At 44.5% G+C, this 15202-nt stretch overlaps 2 protein-coding genes across 2 annotated transcripts; one reads left to right on the top strand and one right to left on the bottom strand.

The window, feature by feature from the left end:
* The first annotated feature begins 1569 nt into the window (after positions 1–1569).
* Positions 1570–8730, top strand: upb1 (ureidopropionase, beta). The gene is made up of 10 exons (XM_076269944.1): positions 1570–1773; positions 3085–3256; positions 3835–3922; positions 4259–4353; positions 4481–4642; positions 5621–5790; positions 6591–6672; positions 7301–7343; positions 7793–7947; positions 8142–8730. The coding sequence occupies exons 1-10, from the start codon at positions 1670–1672 to the stop codon at positions 8223–8225; spliced, it is 1155 nt and encodes a 384-aa protein (XP_076126059.1). The 5' UTR covers positions 1570–1669; the 3' UTR covers positions 8226–8730.
* Positions 8731–10329: 1599 nt separating this feature from the next.
* On the bottom strand, positions 10330–15192 carry gucd1 (guanylyl cyclase domain containing 1). Its single transcript, XM_076269655.1, has 6 exons — positions 14728–15192; positions 13667–13751; positions 12298–12463; positions 12005–12096; positions 11507–11748; positions 10330–11065 (listed from the first exon to the last, which is right to left on the bottom strand). Exons 1-6 carry the CDS (start codon positions 14732–14734, stop codon positions 10974–10976), a joined length of 684 nt encoding a protein of 227 aa, XP_076125770.1. The 5' UTR covers positions 14735–15192; the 3' UTR covers positions 10330–10973.
* Positions 15193–15202: the final 10 nt, after the last annotated feature.

Genomic DNA, 15202 nt, shown 5'->3' with positions numbered 1-15202 from the left:
TAGTTTGATATGACATTATTGTTTATTATTGCTATTCTCCTTCTTCCTCTTCCTCTTCAGGTCCCTTTACACAGGTGCATAAAATCAAGCACCTAGATTATGAATGCAGACTGCATGGTGCTTGATTAACACACTTATGGAAAGGGCCCTTTCCTCTCAATATATCATTGTAGGCCTAATTTTTTTTTTTTTTTGTTAATAATTAGTTAGGCAGCCAAAACAACATAACATGACTTTTATATTTATGTGGACTCTTGGATTATAAGATCTGTGGTGGTGGATAGGATATCAACAAGGTTTTAAGGTAGGCTAACAGTTAACATTCTTTTGTGCAACATATGACACTGAAAAGTTGACATGGGCAGATAACTGTTAATGGGTTTTTCTGACATTTCAAAACAGTGTAGCCTAATTTATTACAAGACGAGGATCACTTTGTTTTGGGAGCTGGAATTTCTTATTCTGCAGTAGACTTAGCTAGCCTATGAGAGTACTGAATTTGCCTTTTCCGCCGACGAACGAGGACATTTAACGTTAACGTTAAGCATTTAGGGAGCTAGCCAAGTAGCCTAACGTTAGCCTGCCTAACTGACTGAAAGCTCTGAAATATCCAACCTGAAACAACACCATCCGTCAGTTCACTGGGCGATGCTGTTGCTTGAACGGAGCTGGGTGGTCTTTTGAAAAACTTTCTAATATCCATAACGTTTCAACAACATGTACACAAAGTGTTTTATCACAGACTGTCTTGTTTAGCGTTGTCAAGGCAGCATTTTCACTGGATCTAAACAAATCAATCTAACCACTGAAATCACCATAGCGGATAGCCCAGAGACCTGGCATAGATCGTGTAGCAAGTCAAATTATTTTTCAATATTGGGCTTTGAAAATAAGGGATATATTTCCTCAGTAATAGAGCATTTTGTGACATTTATAGAGAAACCGAGGGGAAGTTATATTGGAAATAAGAGTTGCCGGGAAACACTAAAAAAAGATTCGGGGCTTAAGCCCCCTAAGCCACCCCCTAGCTCCGCCACTGTGCACCTGTATTTTGAATCTACTGCAATGGTCTCACTACATGGTAGTGGTAGCAGGTATAGCGCCCTAACAATGCGTCATCTGTCCACTTTGGATAAAAGCGTCAGCTAGTAATAAAATATGCTCTGATCTTCCTAATATTGTATAGGCTAGGTTAAACTGACAGGGCTTTGCAATTGAGGCTACATGCAGAGATTTAGTCCGTCATCAATTCTGACATGCGGCCTTTGTGCCGTTTTAGCTTCAGTGCGTAGGCCTATTCCAAGCTGATGCTGATCTGTTGGGAATAGTAGCCTTTAATCTCTATGGCAGACTATTGACAATATCAGGAAATGTCAGTTTACAGTTTTGTAGTAGCCTACTGAATTGTGCTCAGTCTGGTCATTCTTTCTATTTGTAGGCCTAATTCTCTGACTGAGTGAGCTGGATTGGCCGGGTCGATCTGTGGTGGTCGGGACAGGGGTTGCATAATGATAGTGGAAAAAAAGAGGCTGAAGTCTGTCTTGTTCAATCAGTAACGTTTCAAAACAGGTAACTCGAGTAGGATACACCAGACATTGTTGGTGGAGTGGGAACACTTCGGTAGGCTACTCCTCTTCAGGTAGTTTCGTTACTTTTTGCAACATTTATCATGTCTGGTTCCCAGTTCGAATCGTTGGAGAAGACTCTGGGCACCTATGTTCCTGAGGGCGAGTTGAGCGAAGTCCGTCGGATTTTATATGGGAAAGAGCTCAAGTAAGTAGGCTTCCGGAAAACACCCGATGTAAACTGTAAATAGCTTGACGTTAGCCTACATCAACTCGGATCCATTCTGAAGGCGTTGACAAAGAAAATGCTTTGTCGACTTGACTATAATTTAAGCTTTGTAATTATGTGTAAAACATGGCAAGACATGTAGCCTAATTGGCCACGTAGCCTAGGCCTATCGGTGCCAAATAAATCCTCGTTTTGCCTGTTTTTGACGAGCACATTCCCAAATCTTTTCATTCCCCTGCTTCTGTCAGTATTTTTTAATAGGCCGCGGCTACTTTCCACAAATGAAAAGGCTACATTCCAAATCAAAATGGCATGGTTTCTGCTCGGCAGGTAAAAAGCTAATTTGCTGCAGTTGACTTTTGCACCCCGTCCTCTGACCGAATCTCAACGACCGCAGGTTGCTGTGTAGCCTCGCCCCTATTTTTGACATCATCTGTTGAACTGCTGTGCAGTTAATCGAAATCCCCTACCACCCAGTCCAGGTTACGCCTGCATCAATCTCAGGCCAACCTCCAGGTTCAATCTGAAAGTCATGCCTGCATCATGTTGATTGGCTTGATCTCAATTAACCAGACAGTAGTTGATTATTGTAGATTATATTTGTTTCCACTTAATCAAAACAAACCAACAGCACTTTGATAGATATTACTTGGAATACACAAGAAAAATGGTCAAATGGTCCCTGGTCCAAGCCTGTTTTTTTAAATTGACCAAAGGTGTCTGTCTCATCACAGCAAACTAACTGGCAAAAAACAGCAAAGTGTGTGTGTGTGAAAGAGAGAGAATATGTAATTAATATATTCATTATTTAATTTATAACTGGATTGAATATGCAATTTATTCAGAGACTTATTTTGACACTTTGAGCATCCCAGGGATGACTTCCATGACTGGACCTGCAGACGTGTAAAATTAAAAGCATGGGCTAGTGTTTCTGGGCTAGTGTTATTGGGCTGGTGTTAACCCAGGCCACCTCACCACGGGCTATTGCTTATGGACACATATTGCAATAGTGTTTGTGGGCTGGTGTTATTGGGCCAGTGTTAGTGGGCTGGTGTTCTGTTGACCCAGGCCACCTTATCATGGGCTATAGTTGATAATTTGACACGACGTGTTGATGGGCTGGTGTTGATGGACTAGTATTAATGGGCTGGTGTTGATGGACTAGTATTAATGGGCTGGTGTTGACAGACTGTTGTTGATAGGGTTGTTTAAGGGTTGGTGTTGATGGGCTGGTGTTTTGGGGCTGTTGTTGATGGACTAGTATTGACCCAGGCCATTTGCTCCCAGGACCCTGGGGCTCCCGCAGGTAGCACTTGATTCAGCCGCGGAGCGAGACTTTGACCTGCAGGGCTACGTGTTTGAGGCGGCTCCGGAGCAACTGCGACCGGCCCGAGTCGTCCGTGTCGGACTCATTCAGAACAAGATCGTCCTCCCCACAGATGCCCCAGTGCTGGATCAGGTACAGACTCGTAGATTTGTGATCAACATGAGCTTCAATTCATTCCAGTCAAGTGTACTCTTCCTCTCCACCTGTGTACTGCATGCAGCCGAGTGAGTATCCCTGTGATAATCTCTGTGTAGTAAGGCCTTAATGTGATGACATGTCTAATCTGTGATAATCTCTGTGTAGTAAGGCGTTAGTGTAATTACGTGTCTAATCTGTGATAATCTCTGTGTAGTAAGCCGTTAGTGTAATGACGTGTCTAATCTGTGATAATCTATGTGTAGTAAGGCGTTAGTGTAATGACGTGTCTAATCTGTGATAATCTCTGTGTAGTAAGGCCTTAATGTGATGACGTGTCTAATCTGTGATAATCTCTGTGTAGTAAGGCGTTAGTGTAATAACGTGTCTAATCTGTGCTAGATTGATAGATAGATAGATAGATTGATAGATAGATACTTTATTGATCCTCAAGGTAATAGTATAGGTATAGTAAGGTGTTAGTGTAATAACGTGTCTAATCTGTGATAATCTCTGTGTAGTAAATAGCTGTTAGTCCTGAACCTGTAGTGACTGGGCCTCCCTCTGTGGCACAGATCACTGCTCTGCACAAGCGCGTCGGGGAAATGGTGGAGGTGGCAGCCATGTGTGGAGTCAATATTGTTTGCTTTCAGGAGGCCTGGAGTAAGGACACACACATACAGTACATGCCATCTCACACATATGCATACTCTCTCTCTCTCTCTCTCTCTCTCTCTCTCTCACACACACACACACACACACACCCTCTCTCACATGCAGATACATACAGATGGTGTTTTTCACTCTTTCAAATACATACATACACACCCATAAATGCATGACCTCATTTTAAACTCCACTCACAAACACATAAATGCAAAACGATTTTATACACACTCTAACCCAACAGTGATTTCATACACACCCTAACCCAACACCGATTTCCTGTATACCCTAACTCTGACTCTTGCCGTAAGTAGTTGGCTTTGTCGTCTACAGCCATGCCCTTTGCATTTTGTACCCGCGAGAGGGAACCCTGGACGGAGTTTGCGGAGTCAGCTGAAGAGGGCTACACCACCAGATTCTGCCAGGAGGTTAGGGGGCAAAGGTCAAAGTTCAGGCTCTAGGGGGTCACCATCCAGCTAGTGCTGATTTATAAATGCAACCTGGGTGAGGTGTGTGTGTGTGTTTGTGATGTGTATGTGTGTGTTTGACTTGTAGTTGGCAAAGAAGCACAACATGGTTGTTGTGTCCCCCATCCTGGAGCGAGATGAGATTCACGGAGGAACGCTGTGGAACACTGCTGTGGTGGTGTCGAACTCGGGGAAAGTTCTGGGGAAAACCAGGAAGAATCACATTCCTCGTGTAGGAGATTTCAACGAGGTCAGGATGAGCTGAACCCCTTCTCACTGTTGGGGCATTATACACCCTGTGCTGTTTGAATTACTTCTTCAACTCTCAGTCAAAAGACCCTGCTAGGATCCCTGGGCAGTACTCTTACTAGTAGATTGGCCACTGCCTTGACCTTCAAAAGAAGGAATTAAATAACAAACCAATTAGGTAAATCATTCCACCAGCGAGAAATCACAGAAAAAAAGAGAGGCTTGACTGTGACCTCATAGTGTTGATAGAAGGCTGACATAGCAGATGCACATCAGAGGACCACAGTGGGTAAGAGTAGACATAGAGCTGGACCATGGAATTAGGATTGCAAGGGGCAGATCCAGTAAGTGTTCTATAGACCAGTTTGAGGGTTTTAATTGTTTAATTTAATTTAATTGTGGCTGCTAAATAATATTACAAAATATAATAATAAGCTTTATTTGTATAGCACTTTTCATACACAGAATGCAACTCAAAGTGCTTTATATTCAGAGCATTTAACACAATACATTTGGAACATTCAAACCTGTCTGTACAACACCTCCATGGTTAATTTTAATGTGCCAAGATTATCTAAATAACTGATATACAGGCACAACAAGCTTGTTTCCATGTCAGTGACAGTTGACTGAGCAGTAGCACACCAGTTCTTTAAATCAAGTTTTTTATTATTATTATTCAGAGCAGAAATGAAAGAGTGTACAGCAGTCTATGTGGGAATGGGTTTGTGTACGGGTTGGTATAAGCAGACTCCTTCACCCCTCAGTCCAAAGTTGCGCTCTAAGCAGTGTGTGTGTGTGCGTGTGTGCATGCGTGCGTGCGTGTGTGTGTGCGTCTGTGCGTGTGTGTGCACGTGTATGTGTGTGTGTGTGTGTGTGTGTGTGTGTGTGCATGCGTGCGTGCGTGTGTGTGTGCGTCCATGCGTGTGTGTGCACGTGTATGTGTGTGTGTACGTGTATATGTGTGTGCTGCTCACAGGCCTCCTACTACATGGAGGGCAACACAGGCCATCGCGTGTTCCAGACGCAGTTCGGCAGAATAGCGGTGAACATCTGCTACGGCCGCCACCACCCTCTCAACTGGTTCCTCTACAGTCTGAACGGAGCAGAAATCATCTTCAACCCCTCGGCCACAGTTGGGGCACTCAGGTACACATGATCTATTACCACAGGAACTAATGCCATACAGGAACAAGTACCATACAGGAATTAGTACCACACAGGAACTAATACCATACAGGTTACAGGAACAAGTACCATACAGGAATAAGTACCACACAGGAACTAGTTCCATACAGGAACAAGTACCATACAGGAATTAGTACCACACAGGAACTAGTTCCATACCAGAACAAGTACCATACAGGAACTCGTATGACACTGACCCTGTCTGACAGTCCACAGGGTTGTGGGATCACCATGATTAAAGGTACCATGTGTAAGAATTGAGGTAAAATTATCCAAAAAAATTAGCTACACGCATTAAAAGAATGAGAAGAAATAAGGGCGATGATGTAATTAAAAAAAGGTATAGTGCTGCAGAGATATCAACCTGAATTAGCATGCTAAATTACTAGCCACAGCCCGACAGGTGTATACTCTTTGGTTCAAGTACGCCCACAAGCCGTGCAAGTTATTTGTGTATTGCAGTTTGGCTGGCGGTTATGTTGCCCGCATACCGCCTCCCATGGCAGAAACTGGTATGACACCTGTCGGGCTGTGGCTAGTAATTTAGCATGCTAACACCTCAATTCTTACACATGGCACCTTTAAATGTGTGATCAATCTCATTACATAGATAAGTGGATGCATATATGTAGTCTGCCTATAGTAAGAACAGTGGTTAGTATGCTGCATACAGCATGCTCAGTGTGCTCAGTGCATGAAAGCTGACCATGATGTGCGCAGACAGACCATGTTTGTTTGTTTGCTTGTTTGTTTGTTTCAAGTGAGCCCATGTGGTCCATTGAAGCAAGGAATGCAGCCATTGCCAACCACTGCTTCACCTGTGCCATCAACCGTGTTGGCACGGTAAGTGAACCAAACCTCTTTGGTAGTTGGCATGGAAGGGAAAGCTCACTTAGTAAGTGTGTGTGTGTGTGTGTGTGTCTACATGTGTATGTACTGTACTGTAGTACAGAACAGGTTGTTGTAGAAGTTTTTAGCATGTCTGTATTGTGCTGACCCTTTTTATTGGCTAATTTATATTCAGTCAACCAACCTACCAACCTATATACTGCTATCTATCAATCAATCAATCAACCAACCTATCTGCTGCTATCTATCTATCAATCTATCTATCTATCTAGTTATGACGGAGCTGTATGTTGATGCTCTTTGCAGATGAGTGGCCTGAATTGTGTGCTGCCTTTATACGCCATCACTTTGCAAGCCAGCATTAGTGACTTGACTAGCATGCTGCAGCTAAGGGTAGCCAGTGGAGCTTAATGAACAGCGGGGTGATGGTGGTTGATGTGGTGGTTGATTTGTGACAAAAGCAGATGAGAGCAAGATGAGAACTGTGTGTGTGTGGTGTGTGTGTGTGTGTGCATATGCATGTGTATTTGTGTGTGTCTATCTCGGTGTCATTGTGTGTATGTGTGTGTCTGTCGCATGTTCACATTAATGTCACTCATGTGCTATCTCTCTTTAAAAACAGGAGCATTTCAAGAATGAGTTTACATCTGGGGACGGGAAGAAAGGTAAGGATGCTAGCAGCCTGCACTCGTGGTGTCACCTCAGTCACCTGTATGAGATGCTGGATTGGTTCCCAATGTGTCAAGCACACTACTTTTCCCTCATAATGGTTAAACCACATTCTTACACGGCTGTGTCGAGAATGCCACGGTCATATATTAAACCAGTGAAAAATGTGGTTGTTAAATTGTGCTGTTCTCTCTAATGAGTTGGTTGTGTCTGCGCATTCTCTTTAGTTTGGTTGTATTCAGGCTCCACACTACTCAAGTCCACACTATGTCAGATTAATTTGTATCTGACACACTCAAGACTATCTCTGTCCACACACTTCAGCACATGACTACTGTATCCATATCCTTCAGCCTACTATGACTTTGGACACTTCTACTATCGGTATCGATATCCTTTAGCTTAGCACACATTGACTTCCGCTATCTGTATCCATATCCTTTAGCACACAATGACTTTGGACACTTCTACGGCTCCAGCTATGTGGCAGCTCCAGACGGCAGTCGCTCGCCGGGTCTCTCCAGAACTCAAGATGGGCTCCTGGTCACCGAACTTGACCTGAACCTAAACAGGCAAATCGCAGACAAGTGGAACTTCAAGGTCGGTTAATGCATCATTATTAAAACTGATTATCTCTCTGAGCTGTGTGTCTGTCTGTTCTCTGCAGATGACTGAGCTGTGTGTTGGCGTTCTCTGCAGATGAGTGGCATGAGTTGTGTGTTTGCTTTCTGGAAAGGACCGAGTTGTATGTTTGTTGCCTCTAGATGACCCAGTTGTGTGTTTGTTCCCTGCAGATGACTGGCCGTTATGAGATGTATGCAGAGGAGATAGCTCAAGCCGTCCAACACGAGTTCCAGCCCAACATCATCAAAGAGTAGAACGACATCATCCAGCATCATGTGGCATCCTTGGAAACATGAGCCATCAACAGCCTAGTGGACCCACACCCACACCACTGCTAACAGCAGCTAGTTTCACCACAACAACTACCAGCAGTGCTATTACTACTACTACTACTACAAACAGCCTAGTTCACCTACACCACCTCTACTGCTGACAGCCTAGGACACCTACTCCTACAGCCTAATACACCTACTCCTACAGCCTAGGACACCTACTCCTACAGCCTAATACACCTACTCCTACAGCCTAGTGCACCTACTCCTACTACTGACAGTATAGATCTACATCATCACCGCTACTGCTGACAGCCTAGTTCACCCACCCCTACAGCCTAGTACACCTACTATTACTACTGACAGTCTAGATGTACATCATCACTGCTACTGCTGACAGCCTAGTACACCTACACTAACACCACTACTGCTACTTCTAGTGGCAGCCTAGAATACCCTAGTGCTACTGGCAGCCTAGCATGCCAATACCACTAATAACTACATTACTGCAATGAAGAGAAACCACTACAGCTCCCAGGCTGGAGCAGTGGCGAGATGCAGAATACTAGTAGTGATGGGCAAATGAAGCTTTGGTGAACCACTAAACCACAGCAGTGTGAAGCTAGCGACACTAATGAAAAAAAACAATATGGCCGCCACATGTAGATTTTTCAACATAAAAGTCTTTACCCAAACCAGTATATGTAACCAAAAATATTGGTTTGTTAAGGACTTTTATGTTGAAAAATGTATGCGTAGCGGCCATCTTTTTGCTTTTCAGCTAGTGTCGCTAGGTTCATACTGCTGTGGTTCAGTGGTTCACCAAAGCTTAATTTGCCCATCACTAACTAGAAGTAGAATGATGATGCCATAACCAGGAGTCCCAAAGGAAGTGTTACCAGGCATCTTATATGTGGTCTGGTATTTTGTCACTGTTGGATTGCAAGAATGGTTTCCACAAAGATTTAACCAGCAACTTATCAAAAGAAATAAAAGCAACATAGACAAGAGTAATTGCATTGTTAAAATAAACAACATATACTTTTATTGATCACTAAATGCAACTGTATACATAATTACTTAAAAAATAAAGTGTGTCATTATATTTTCCTCCTTAAGAAAACAGCGTAATTGAAATTAAATACATTCTGTTCAGACAGACGAGCTCAGAACAGGTGATTTAAAAAACAAAACACTCCATTATGGCTGACATAATTCTTTAGTGCAATCCTTTCACCCATACATTTAAAAGACAAATGATAGCCTAAATAGTGCCGTCCCGTGATGACTTGGACGTAGTGAAAATTAATTCAACAGTCTTTAATTGATTCGCACCCCCACACAGCAGTTTGTCCTTAGACATTTGGTAGAAGTTGTACATGCAAACACGAGGTCAGCACCCAGTGGGCTTGTCTGCTCTGCTCCACGTACGGCGGTTCATCTCAGGGCGCCAGCGTGAGGATTTGGCCCTGATGGCGTTTTTTCGGCCGTCTGAGGTACGCATGGAGAGTGCACGGCCGTCAGAGCGCTCATGTCCACTGGAGCGCTTTTGCAATGAGATTGCAGCTCAAACCCTCCATAGGCAGACCCCAATGCTCACACACAGTATCAATATCAATACAGCACTGTTTTTACACCCCTCCAAATACTCTCATACGGAACACAATACTGGGTTCAGCCCCCCCTCCTCTACATTCTCACATACTGTACCAACACAATACTGGGTGTTCAGCCCCTCTCCAAATACTCACATACAGTACTGAGGTTCATCTTTTACCTTATGATGTTAAAATACAGTATTGGGGTTCATCCTTCACCTTATGATGTTAAAATACAGTATTGGGGTTCATCCTTTGCTTTATGATATTAAAATACAGTACTGAGGTTCATCTTTTACCTTATGATGTTAAAATACAGTACTGAGGTTCACCTTTTACCTTATGATGTTAAAATACAGTACTGGTTCAGCCCTGCTGCAGTTGAACACTGGCAGTAGGGAGAGGGGGGCTGTTGGGACAGAGGGTTGGGGGGAGGGGGGTATCAGGGGGCAGGTGCGGCAGAGGGTGTGTGGGGGTGGGGTGGGGGGTCAACTTTGCACAATTCATTTGACAGTTCACATGTTTGTCTTCATGGGTGTTACCTGAGTTTATGGACGAGATCCTCCCGCTTTCACCCATTTTTAAAACAGTCTTCAAACACTGGTTTTGTAAATGCACAGGGCTTCCTCAGGAGGCTGTCAGGACACTACACACAACTACTTACCGACACAGACCACTGTTCAAGGGACTTCATAATCAGTTCATTTGTACTCCTCGCCCCCCCAACCTCTCGGCAAAAGGCTGCTCTTCCAAGGGCCGGGCCTGTCACGCAGAGAAACTCGCAAACAGAGCCCAGGCGGCAGCACAAACTCATGAGCACATCCAAATAGAGTGGCCGATGGAGACTCACAGGTGAGCAATGTCATTTTGATGTCATTTACAGCTGCTGCTTCTGCTTGCATGGGTGACCAGCTAATGTTTCAGGGGGGAATTCATTGAGTAGCAGCACCCCATGTCCTGTAGATGGACTGACCCGTGTGTGTGTGTGTGTGGGTGCGTGGGGGGCATTGCTCTAATACAGTCCAGACTCTGTGCCTATACCACTCCAGGCGTCAGCCATGGGCACAGGTGGCTGATGGGAAAGCGATGGTGGGGAGTCTACCCGGTCAGATGGGATTGTCGCTGCGTGCAATCAGCTCTCCTTGAAGATGAGAAGGATGTCTTCATCTGTGCCGTAGCTGCGGCGAGCCTCCTCAAAGTTAGTGATGCTGGTGCAGCACACCCCTGCAAGGTACAGGTCAGGCTTAACACTGCAATACAACACACACACACACACCCCTGCAAGGTACAGCTCAGGCTTAACACTGCAGTACAACACACACACACACACATAACCCTGCAAGGTACAGCTCAGGCTTAACACTGCAGTACAAGACACACACACACCCCTGCAAGGTACAGCCACACACCTTAGCAGCAGGAATGCAATTCCACAAACACACACCCAAGATCATGTAAAACCTCCATGTCTCTGATAACGTGCAACTAAGCACACACTCATAAAACTAGGGGATAGCACACATCTTAAGATTGAATTTCATTCATTGAAAAGGCTTCATTTACAATAACGGAAAAACAGGTCCTCTGTCAAACAGGTCCTCTGTCAATGCTACTGTACCCTGCAGGATATACAGAGGACTGAGAGAAAACTGCAGGAGCACTCACGGTCGGAGAAGGCGGGGTTGTTGTAGAAGATGGATCCGTTGGTGCGGTTGAAGCCGCACACCACAACAAAGTGTCCCTGGTAGTCGGGCTTCTTGCAGAAGCACTTCTGTCCCACGGGCAGGAAGCAGCAGTACTTGACCGGGATGGAACAGAGCTCACAGACCAGCAGCACCGCGTTCACCAGCACAATTGCCACATGGCCCTCGGACACATGGGCCTGAAGCTCCTGTATACTCACAGAGCTGACGCGCGCGCACACACACACACACATACGGACGGACACACACACACACACACACACACACACACACACACACACACACACACACACACAGACACACAGACACACACAGACACAGACACAGACACACGGACAGACGCACAGACATACGGACACACACACGTTGAGTACAGAACTAATACACAGCGGGACATTCTCACACAAATACACACACAGTTTGAGAGAATGCAGCTGGGCCAGTGCAGGGAGATACGTACCACTTCTTTACCACAACCCCTCTGCTCTCAGCACACAGGAAGAGCTCATTGACCCGGTCCTCCTCCGTGTCAAAGTGCTTCTTATAGAAAGACTTCATGGGGAAGAGCACAGAGGAAGTGGAACCATTAGGAGCAGGAAACAAAGGGCATCCAAGGGCATCAACTCCTCTAACAAAGACCTGGGTCACTATACCTGAAACTATACCCTATACCCTATACCTAGACATTACACCTAAAATATTTATCGATCAACTGACTTCAAAATTCAAAACAGAGACTCCCCCAGCTGATACCTGGTTCTTGAAGCCCTTGTCCACCCCGAGAGTCTGTGTGCAGAAGCGATGTTTGACCCCCAGATGACACATCAGGTAGGCCAGGTCAATGGTCCACACACTCTCCGTCAACTTGAGGTCCCAGCACGCACTCTGAAAGTCCTCCTCGCTCACAGGGTGGAGGTATCTGGCAGGAAATAACTGGGTTAGCGCTCCGCTATGGCAAAAAAGTATATAAGTATAAGTATATATACTTTTTTGATCCCGTGAGGGAAATTTGGTCTCTGCATTTAACCCAATCGTGAATTAGTGAAACAAACAGCACACAGTGAACACACAGTGAGGTGAAGCACACAATAATCCCGGCGCAGTGAGCTGCCTGCTACAGTGGCGGCGCTCGGGGAGCAGTGAGGGGTTAGGTGCCTTGCTCAAGGGCACTTCAGCCGCGGCCCACTGGTCGGGGCTCGAACCGGCAACCCTCCGGTTACAAGTCCAGAGTGCTAACCAGTGGGCCACGGCTGCCCTGGCTCTAGGCTCTAGGTTAGCGCTTCGCTAAGGCAAATAAGGCTCTAGGTTAGCACTCCACAAAGGATAAGGTTGTAGGTTAGAGCTCCACTAAGGTGGATAAGGTTGTAGGTTAGCGCTCCACTAAGGTGGATAAGGTTGTAGGTTAGCGCTCCACTAAGGTGGATAAGGTTGTAGGTTAGGTTGTAGGTTGGAGCTCCACTAAGGGTAATAAGGTGTAGGTTGGAGCTCCACTGATGTGAAGAGAATAACACTCTGGGTTAACGCTCCACTACAGCAGGGTTCTTCCTGCATAGAGAACTACAATGCAGCAGCCTCAGTTAACACAGCCAGGCAGCTACAGCGCTACACTCTGGGGGCATGTCCGTGAGCTCCCATCTACATGCCCCCAGAGTATAGCGTTAAAGGATTTCTCCTTTAACTTCTTGTACTTGTTCTCCTGGAAAACCTTATTTCCTAATTAACATTGAACATTGGATTTGACGTTTGTAACTGCAACTGCGGCTCTACGCCACCTTTAATACTTATTTTATACAACCAATCACACACAGCTTCTTGAAGTTTCCCTAAATCAACATTACATCCCATCAGTTCTTTTGAGACATGTCTCAAATCACATATTAAATTAAACAAGATAAGGTTTATTTGTCAGGACTGAAATTAAGCCTGGTTCATAGCTACAAGTGGAAGATGCTGGTGGTGGAGAGAATCTGGGTGCATGTGAGGATCCGAGTGGGAGAAAGAGTCAAGACGCGCGCGCACACACACACGCACGCACGCACACACTTAAGGGCTTCACTAAGGTGAATACGTCTCTGGGTTAGGGCTCCACTACTAATAATATACCCAATATAGGCCTACTTACTTTAGAACCATTCGTGAGCATGCCAGTCCACAGTCCCAGTGATAGAGCTGCCGGATTACAGGTACATTCAACAGGACAACATCATCTGCCGAAAATGTCAACAAAGCGAGGTGTTAGACTACACTGGTCTGATCAAGCACATGCACTGATAAATTGAAGGAATTCTGCCTGGACTACAGAAAGATTAAACATCTCCTCTTAATAGACGCCTTGACCCTTCCACATCAAATAGTCTACAACAATAATGACAGTCTGCAGGTGTGTCAGTCACTGTTGTTGAGTCTCATAATGCCGTGCACCTTATTCCTCTTGTGAAACCATATGTTGTGAAACAAGCTGACTTTTCGCAATCAACCTGATGATCCACAACGTCTAAAGAGCACGCGACAGTAAAACTCAAACGTCATATAAATTCCACATAGTAGGCCTTCTACGCGATAACATTCAGTTTTCACGGCCATTTGCTAGCTAACTAGGTCATTAGTTAAAGACAGCTTAGATGGAAGAGATATTAATAGTATGGTACTAAGGTAAGGCTGTTCCATACATTGACTAACATTAGTCATCCCGAAAGCTACCTCTTCGAGGTTCTTGACTTCATTAGCCGGTAGCAGCTAACGTTATGTCTGACAGTTCCTATAAGTTCTTCACAGGCATTTGGTTAGCTAACGTTAACCGTTGTTGTTCTGTTCTGACCCAACGTAAGTAAACAATGTTAACCGAGACCACAAAAGAACATTTCGTTAAATATGCTTATGGAAAATAACAAGGCATCAGTTTTACCCGTGGTATATTATTATACTATTGGTTTAGGTACTTCAAAGGTAGCATCATACCCTACTTTTGCACCACTAACATTATGTCTAATTGGATATTACCCAACCTAACAATAATGAGCTAATGTTAGCTAGCAACCAAGTTGTGTATCTAGCTAGCATAGCTATCAAGTTACATGTCTAGTCCAGCTAACCTGTTAGCTGTTACCGGAGTCTTTTGTTTACTCAAGTACATTTTCGAGCATGTTCAAATAAAACACTGAAATGAACTTATTTTCGTCTTACCTGACATTCTGAAACAACAGTTATTTCCCAAAGAAGACTCTCCGGTGTTCACAACGATAATGCGGTAACGCAAGACTGCCTCATTTAACGTTAATTTATGTTTATGTTAGGCACTGTTGACTGACTTAATGTTATCGATGTGTGTTGTACTTTATATATCCAACAGAGAACTCAGTGTGTTCTTCATACAGCTCTACGGAATGATCATTATTGGCTTAGTGTTAATAAAAAAAATAATCACAACGGAGGTATTTTTCCACAGATGAAGAGTTGATTTTACACAGCTGATTCTTGGTCATTTCCGATCGCAAGTCCTTCCTTTTTCTTCTTCTTCTACTAGTATTGGTGGTTACCAAACTACTGCCCCCATTTGTTCTGGAGTGTTGTGCTGCACTACTTGGGAAAAAGAAAGTCGAGGGTCCAAATCACAATCACTGCCAGTGTAACGTTATAGACTGTATAAATAAGGTTTAAA

This window comes from Alosa pseudoharengus, unplaced genomic scaffold (genome assembly GCF_046254945.1).
Source record: "Alosa pseudoharengus isolate Yale_2024_CS ecotype anadromous, Long Island Sound unplaced genomic scaffold, YU_APseudo_1.1 YU_APseudo_1.1_scf_6, whole genome shotgun sequence".
NCBI lineage: Eukaryota > Metazoa > Chordata > Actinopteri > Clupeiformes > Clupeidae > Alosa > Alosa pseudoharengus.
Note: the sequence above shows the minus strand (reverse complement) of the source record. Positions and strands in the feature narration are given on the sequence as shown.